Source organism: Terrapene carolina, unplaced genomic scaffold (assembly GCF_002925995.2).
Source record: "Terrapene carolina triunguis isolate 2854851 unplaced genomic scaffold, T_m_triunguis-2.0 Scaffold193, whole genome shotgun sequence".
NCBI lineage: Eukaryota > Metazoa > Chordata > Testudines > Emydidae > Terrapene > Terrapene triunguis.
In genome coordinates this window covers 3,448,410-3,457,294 of record NW_020664544.1, presented here as the reverse complement: position 1 = coordinate 3,457,294, position 8,885 = coordinate 3,448,410, and the positions used below count along the sequence as shown (strand labels likewise).

General features: G+C 54.4%; 1 protein-coding gene across 1 annotated transcript in view; it reads left to right on the top strand.

Moving 5' to 3' along the window:
* The first annotated feature begins 8,029 nt into the window (after nucleotides 1–8,029).
* Nucleotides 8,030–8,885, top strand: part of PPP1R1B (protein phosphatase 1 regulatory inhibitor subunit 1B) — a 23,196-nt gene continuing 22,340 nt past the window's right edge. Inside the window, exon 1 of the mRNA XM_024210034.2 lies at nucleotides 8,030–8,110. Within this exon, the coding sequence (XP_024065802.1) occupies nucleotides 8,030–8,110 (81 nt within the window). The remainder of the gene's footprint in view (nucleotides 8,111–8,885) is intronic.

Genomic DNA, 8,885 nt, shown 5'->3' with positions numbered 1-8,885 from the left:
AGATGGGGCGACCACATCTGCATGCAGTATTCAAGGTGTGGGCGTACCATGGATTTATATAGCGGCAATATATTTTCTGTCTTATTATCTATCCCTTTCTTGATGATTCCCAACATTCTGTTCGCTTTTTTGACTGCCGCTGCACCTTGAGTGGATGTTTTCAACGAACTATCCCCAGTGACTCCGAGATCTTTCTTGAGTGGTAACCGCTAATTTAGACCCCATCATTTTATATGTATAGTTGGGATTATGTTTTCCAATGTGCATCCTGACCCCTTGATATCCCAGCCCTGGCCCCGACACCCCCAGCACTGCTAACACCCCTCACTCCCGACCCCGGCACCCTGCTATCCCAGCCCTGGCCATGCCCCTGAGTCGTGTGGTTAGTCGGCACGGTGGTGAGCTGTGCAGCTGAGACTCAATTACCTGCCGTGCGCCAGGTTCGCGTCCCCATGGCACGAGCTGGCGTGTGCGCTCTGCCCTCTGGGGAGGAGACCAGCTGGGGGGATGTGCCAGCGGGGAGCGGGAGGGGGGATATTTCCAACCCACGGCTCTCTTGGGTGGCCAGGAAACCGGTCGTGCTGAACGCCTGCCACAGAGAATTCACCACGGAAAAACCTCCTGTGGTTAAAAAAAGTTCCAATCTTCTTTAAGAACAATAGAAAAGAACCTGTTGCCATAACAACCTTACGGTCCCTTCCACTCGAGTGTGCCAGCCCCCTGCGAGATCCCACCCTGCTGCCTGCTTGGTGCCAGGGGAGAGCAGCAAGGTGCCTGCAGGGAAATGTATCCTAGCCCCATTCGCAGGCTGGCAGCCTGGTAACCCTCTGGCTCTCTGATCCTGGCTCAGGATGAGCCTCTAAAGGGGGCCTTTTGTGCAGCGTCACTAGCCGGCTTGCCGGGGCGCTCATGGGCACGAAAGGAGCAGGGGGGCCCGGGCCCTTCCTGCAGGGGGCCCGGCAGAGCCACGAAATCCCTTTGTGCTGCAGGCCGTGCTGCCCGCCGGGAGGGCGCGGAGTGACGAGCTGGCAAACCCCACCTTGCTGGTGGGAAGTCACACATGTGGGCGGGCGTGGGGTCGCCAGCGGTCGAGGGAGGCCCTCGGCTGGGCTCTGTCAATATCTTGGGTGATCTTTGGGTGATTCCTTTCAAGCCAGGGGGGTTTCAACCTTCTTTGAATCATGCCCCATCTTAGCTTTTTTCTTTAACTGGGAGCCCCCCCTTACAATACAGGGGCATCAGAAGAACTGTGGAAGTGTGTGTGGGGGGGGTTGGGGGTGGCAAGTGCCTGGTCACAACGCTGGTTCGGTGGATCCAGCCAGAGAACGGGCTCGTCCTCCCCTGTGCTAGACACACCCCAGGCCAGTCACTGCGCTTCTTCCTGTCCCAGTCCTCGGCTGGGAATGAGGAAGGGGGCCGTGGGAATAAGGGGCTAGATTGGGACTGACTCTGGAGATTTCAGCAGCCCTCCGCTTGCTCTCCAGGGCATCTCTTTGGGGGGGCCCCAGCCAGCCCCCCCTTACTCACCAGGGCCCCCCTCCAGAGTGCAGCCTCAGGGCCCCCCAGCGATCCCTGCAGTGGGGTTGTCCACATTTCCCAGCTTGGAGCCATCCCGTTGGCAATGCCCCGGGAACAGGCTCCAGCTGCCTCTCGCTTCTGCCTCCTGAGGGGCTGGTGACATGCTCCAACTCTCCCTGTAGCAGTGGGGTGGCTCCCCTCCCCCCCTCCCCCCCCCAGGCTGCGATGGTGGGAGCGCTAATGTAGACAGCAGCCGGCCTTCCCGGAACCAGAGAGAGACTCGCAGGGTCTGGCCGTGTCCGGCAGCCTCCAGGTGTCCCAGCGGAGCTGCTCCACCCCCCCGTGAGCTTGCGTTTCCACACCCCGGCTGGACCAGACCCATGCCCAGCTCGCTGTAGGCAGCTGCCTCCTTCCCTCCAGAGCATGCCCCAGCGGTAGCAGCCACCGCGCAGGTCTCCGGAGGGCCCCGGGTGACTCACAGCTCTTTGTGTCACGAGCCTCGAAGCTGCTGCTCCCACCTGCGTCAGGCACAGAGCCCCAGCTGGCACGGAGCCGTGCAGAGCGGAGTCCACCGGGGAGCACGAGGTGGGGGCGGGCTGTGGGGGAGGCCGGGAGCCTTCCGCGCAAGCGACGGGGGTGGGGAAGGGGAGAGGTTCTGCGCTAGTTCCTTTTGCGATGCAGAGCGGATCTGGGGCTGGGGCCAGCTTCCCGCCCCAGGAGACTTGGGCGCTGTGAGAGGCAGGCACAGCAGAGGCGGCAGCACAATCAATTTCCCCTACAGTGCCCGAGCGCTGGGCCCTGCGAAGCATTCTCACGCCATTCAGCCCTGGGCAGTTCTGTGGGAGGTGGCATGGTCCAGTGGTGAGAGCACTGGCATGCCTGGAGGAGGGAGGAGACCTGGCCTCTAGTCCATGCTCTGCTGCGTGACCCTATCTCTGTGCAGCATCCAGCTGCTAGGTCCTGCTGCAGTGCTGGCACGAACAAGAGGGGTGACTCCGATCTCGAGGGTGGAGACGCCCCAGGACTAGGAACTGGCCTGAGACTCACCCATGCTGAACAGCCGGGGTAGGCGTTAACTCTGGATCTGACTGTTCCGGGCTGGGTTTGAACCGGCCATCGAGGGACTCGGGTCACCATTGCCGGACACCTCGTGCCCTCGTTTGCACCAGTGCAAAAAGCTACCCTGGCTGGCAGCTTTTTGCACCTGCTTTGTCGTGGGGCCATTGATGCTGACTTGGGCCCTGGGCTATTTCCCTGGCCCTGCCCATCCCCAGGGGAGCCCCTGAAATTTGGCAGTGGGTGGAACTGAACAGCAGGGTCGGATTTTACCACTCTCCACGCAGCCGGCCACAACTATTTATTTTCTTTTAGTCACTCTCTTTTGTTGAATACCTTGTGCTGCATTCCACTGATCTAGGTCCCTCTAGCATGAGATGCCCACTTAAAGGGGGTCGCTTACACGAGAGTGTTAAACAATGGGGCTTATGCCTTTAATTTGGCTTCCTTAAGGTGGGTAGAGAGGGCCCAAACCGAGTGATCTGCTTCCACCTTAAGAATGACAAATCTGGTTCCCTCCGGATCACCTTCTGGGGGCTCTCTGAGCATGTGCGGGGAGCCTTTCATACCTTAATGGCAGGGGCAGTGGTGCTAAACATTTAACCAAGGCAATCTTTCTCCCAACTGTTCATTAGCCAGGGGTGATAGATTTATGTTAACCAAACTGAAGAAAGACCCCACAATTATTCGGGAGGAAAACTTTTCCAGGCTGGCTTTCTCCACTGTCAAGATGCAAAACCCAGCAACGCTCCGTTTTGCTTTTCATTTGCATGTCCTTTAACTGAGCCCTGGGACCGAGTTTCAGGCGCTTGGTGGTATTTTCTGAAGCCCCCCGTGTTGACCTAACTCTGTTCCCCATTCCAGTCAGTGGGAGTTTTAGCCTTTGAGATCACTGCAGGCCACTAGACTGGCTCAGGTGCTGGGATTTTGAAGTGATCCAATCACTTTAAGTGGCCAAGTTCCAGCAAAATATTTACCCAGGTAGGGCATCTAGTAATCACAAACCCTGTTCACCCGGATCCTCTATAGAAAACAGAAAGGTCTGGTGCAGGGTGTGTGTGTGTGGGGGGGGGGGGTATAGTTACAACAGGGCCACAAACTCTAGTTGAGACAAAAAGCTTCTCCGGTGACATGCTCACATGTGTTAAAACCAGATCCCTTATCCACACTAGAACGCTGCCACATGTTAATTAGCTGCTAACGTGTGGCAAAAATACATCTCATGTCCCAGCAAAGACCAGGCCAAAGCTGAAAACACCTGGAACAGATGGGGCTCCGATTTGAATGAGCTTGAGACAGGATTGTGCAGTGGTGTGGGCCCTGGCCAAAGACTGGTTTGAGTCTGCTCTACCACAAACTTCCTGGGTGACCTTGGCTGACGGAGCCTCTGTGCCTCAGTTTCCCACCTGCCCTATCTCAGAGGCGTGTCGTGAGGATAAATGCAATAAAGGCTGAGACGTGCTTTGAGATCACCTGCTGAAAAGCATTATACGAGAGCAAGAGATTAAAACAAGTATCAGGCGCTCACGTTCCAAACCTTGGTTTTTAGAAGAGAGGCGTGGCTGCTGAGTCTTGTTCTCAAGAGCTGGTTGGAAAAGGGATTTTATTTCCCAACAGAATAAAAAATCGTGACTCTTTTCACTTAATTTTTCAGCTTTTGGTCGAAAAACCAAAAAAATGATTTCTCCCCCCCCCATATTTCAACAACCCAAAATGGACCACTTTTGACAAGCGAGAAATTGAAAAATTACATTTTTGCCAATGAAAACTTGAAAAATGTCAAAGAAAACAAGCATATACATAAGATTTTCACTTTTTTTTTTTTCCAAAAAAGTCATTTTTTGTTGGAAAAATAAAATGCTGGGGCTCGATCCCCCTGGGCTCCACTGTTGACTGAACACTCCGCAGGCAGTGCCGTTCTGGTTGGATGCATTATCAGGAAATTGGTTCTCTCATTGTTTCTTATTTCATTACTGTAGCCCGCAGTGGCAGGCCAGGACCATGGGGTGCTAGGTGCTGTACAAACGCCGAACAAGAAAGACAGTCGTTGCCCCCAGGAGCTTAGAATCTAAGTACAAGGCAAGAGACACCTGATGGAGGCAAACAGACCCATGGGGGAGTACGAGGAAACAATGCGACAGCATCGGTCAGTGTGGCAGGCGGCGTCTCAGCTCAGCAGCAGCCTCGCTGCTGTCAAATTTGGGGGCAGTTTGAAGGAGGAGGATGTAGCTTTGTGGATCTCTACAGGCAGCGCCTCCCAAGCGGGAGGGGTTGTCCTCTGGCGTGCGACCAGCTCTGGGGTTTGCCTTCTCTCCCCAAGGGCCCTCGATCTGCAGGCTAAACGAGCGGGACAGTGGGAAGCTGGCAGGGCATGGGTTAGAATAGAGACTGGGAGTGAGCTGCTTGCTTGGGCAATGGCTGGCAGAGCCAACGTGTTCCAGAATGACCTGGGCACGTCCCCTTAGGTGTTGCTGATCCTGGCAGTCAGGTCCGCAGCCCAGACGCCCCCGTGTGTGGAACTGGCTGGCTGCACGCACGCTCCCCGCTTCCCCTCTGCAATTGGCAGCTCCTGAAATCACAGGTTAGCATCCAAGGCCCTGCCCTTCCCTCCTGCATCCCCTGGAGCCAGAGCCGTCCCATTCTCAGCTGTACCATGCAACAGCGCGAATGGCCTGGTCCTTGCAGCTAATGCATGGTCCTAGGCCTGTTGGGTCAGACCCTCAGCTGGTGGCAATCCACAAACTCAACGGAGTCACGCTGATTTACACCGGCTGGGGGCCCCTAGGTTTTAAGCCCGGCATTCTGGAGAGAGCAAAGATGCCACTTGCAAAGCAACGTTGAGAGCTAATGAAGACTGAGCCAATGGCTTTAGGTACAGCTTGGAAGCACTTTGGGGGCAAAGATAGTCTTTTTGTTCTGTGTTTGTACAGCCCCTGGCACAATGGGCTCCTGGTCCGTGACTGGGGCTGCGAGTTGCTAATGCAATGCAAATAATGTACAGTGTGTGTCTAGAGATTTGTAGGTTTTTTGGGGTTTTTTTTAAGGCCAGAAGAGACCACTGTGACCATCTAGTCTGCCCTCCTGCATAACACCAGCCAGAGATTCCCACTCAGCGAATCCTGTGACGAGGAGAATTATTCTCCCCTGCCATGTAAGTGACACTAACGAGCCCACAGCGGAATGAGAGCAAATCTTTTAGAAAAGACATCCAGCTTCGATGTTAAAGACTTCAGATGAAAGGATCTTAAATAACTCCAAGTCCCCCGGGTGGGTTTGATGTGTAGCTATGGAAAGTTTTAATCAAAGTTTTAATGGGGAAGTTGGAGCCGCATCTGTTCCACATGCAGCTAGAATTCACTGGTATCATCTGTTCCACATGATCCCAGTGAATTCTAGCTATCAGCATTCTAGGGCCAGTGGGAAAATTTCAAGTGAAATATTTTTCCCATCAGCAAATGGTGGGTTTGTCCAAAAATCTAGTCTTTTCTGAGGGGCAAGATCAATTCCGGGAGAATTTTCTGCGGCAAAATCAACACAAAATGGTTAGTTTGGGATCGGGTCTCCATTAATCTTTGCAGCTGCCCACTGCAGTGTCTCATGGGAGTTGTAGTTGCAGATCCCTCATGCATCCATTCTCCCCGTAGGTCATGCTCCCTACCTAGACTTCATCTCCCAGGATGCACTGTGGTCTTGCCTCTGCGTGGCCACCGTGCATCATGGGGAAACCGAAACATGTCGACATTTCTGTGTCGAGGTTTTTTTAGACCATTTCGTTCCAAAATAAGTTCTAGTCTTTTGACCTTTTGTTCTGAAAACCAGCCCTACTAGATATTTAGCTGATCTTCATACTCATTCATGGATTTTTTCCCCCTCCCAATATCCTTGTGAGGTAGGCGTTATCCCTATTTTGCAGATAGGGAATTGAGGCTCATGGAGATATAAGTGACTTTGATAAGGTCACACAGAGCGTCAGTGGCAGAGCCAGCTCTCCTCTGCCCCGGCACAGTGTTGTATCTACAACCTTGCCCTTTGAAATGTAGCAGCTTCCAAATTAGCAGGCTCTTGCTGGGGGGAGAGTGTTTGAATGAGGGGTGTGTTACTCCACAAACAAAACTGACACACACACACCTGCAGGCAGAGCAAAAAATGCATGCTTTCATGTGAACACATTCAAACAGAGTGCGCACACGCACGCCTGCACACAACATAACTCCCCATGCCAACACGTTCAGCCAATGCACACGTGCGCGCACACACACACACTGATGCGTACACAAAACCAATGCGCACACATGAAAAGAGCCTACGCCATACACACGCACAACCAAAGCAGCCTTAGCTACACATACACATCCCCATAGCAAATTACAACAGCACCAAGTGGAGGGCTCGGGGGGGCAGCGGTGAATGAGTCTGAGAGTTTGACATTCTTTTCCCGTCTCAAATCGGGCTGAAATGTTGAAACCTCGAAAGAATTCGCAAACCGAAAAAACAATTTGATTTTTCCCCTTGTTTCAGGTCAATCAAAAACTTTCACTCGGCTCAGGTCGAAGCGCTTGGTTTAGATTTCAGCCTTTCTTCTTGAAACGTCTTTTCAGTGAAATGAGCTTCGAGTTGGGACTGAAACGTTGTTTTGTGCCAGGAAAACGGAATTTTTCCTTTGAAAATGTCAGCATTCTGAAACCCTGAACGTTTGGTTGCTTTGTTTGTCCTCAAGCTGGGAAATTCATTGCACCCGACCCTGTCTCGCTAACTGGCATTTTTTCTGATGCCAAAACTATTCACTGAACAAGTACCAACCAGCTCTAATCACTGCCTCTGCTGTCCAGCTGGGGAAACTGAGGCATAGGGCAGCTAAATGCCTTGCCTAAACTCAGCGCAGAACCGGAATAAAACTCAGGTCTTCTGACTCCCAGCCTAATGCTTTAGCTACTGGACCACATCCAGTGCCTGGTTGCCCCACTGGGCAACGCTGCCCATCAGAAACCATTTGCTTCTGGGGAGCATCTCCGCAGCCGGGCGGTGAAAGGGTAAAAACTGGACGTGGGTGGCTCTGTTTGAACCCCCCCCTGCCAGTTGGCTCCCTGCGAGGGCTCATTAAGATAGCCCTCTGCCCCCCTGCCCAGGGAGATTAATAATTCAGGCTGACTCCAGAGAGCCAGTAGTAACTCGGCTCTTCCCTCCCTCCCTCCCTCCTCCTCTTCTCTCTCTCTGCCTCTCCCCTCCTGTCTCCACCACTCACTGTGCAGCGGGGATGGAGCTGGGCTCAGGAGCTGTCTAACTCTGCTGGGGGACGGGGCGCAGGCTCACTCGCTGAGGAGCAGAGGGAGAGACCCTGCTGGGCTGGAAGAAGGGGGGGGCCCCCACAGCACGGTTCTCCCTGCGCTCAGTTCAGGGGGAGAGCGAGACGTGGACTTGGAGACTCCGCTGGGAAGCGGGAGAGAGCGACGGTGCGATGGACCCCAAGGACCGCAAGAAGATCCAGTTCTCCGTCCCGGCGCCCCCCAGCCAGCTGGACCCCAGGGCAGTGGACATGGTAAGGGGAGCGTGTCGGGACTGGGGGGTGACGGGGCGGGGGGCAGTGACACAGCGGATAAATGCTGGGTTCTAGGGCTGGTGCCTGTTTGCTAGGGTCACACACACACGCACCCCTGTGCGAACAGGCACATGCTCTAGACATTCCCTCACAGGTCCAGTCACACACACACATGAGGAGACACGATTCACACACCTGGTCACCCAGCCGCTCGGGTACACTCGCCCTGCACACACTCGCCTAGCCCTTCGCACACACGCAGCCCTCCTGCACACACACCCACAAAACCAGTGCAAACAAACTCACGCCCCAGGCCACTCGTGCGCACCCCAGGTCCGTACGCCCAGCCGTGCATGCACTAAAATGCACAGTGGTGTGTGCACACTGCATCCCTCACACCCCCAGTCACCCAGGACACCAGCCCACCAAACAACCCTCCAGCCAAAAAAAAAATAAAAAATCAAAGCCCGCTCCGGTACGCACCCCGCCGTGACCCACCCAAGCCCAGCGCACACTCACATACACACGCGTCCTTCACGCTCACACGCCAACAAGCAGCGGGCGGGATCCACTGCTGGTGTGAATCACTGCGGTTATATTGACAACAATGAGGCTGATTTACACCAGTTGACCCCCGAACCCGATCCCTGGTTAGCCAAGGGCTGAGCACGGCCCCTTGAAAGCACCATGTCTCCATCCCTGCCTTCCCTGCTCAGCTCTAACTCCATTTCCCTCCCAGAATGCGCCAAGCCGGGACTATCCTAGAGCTGGTCAG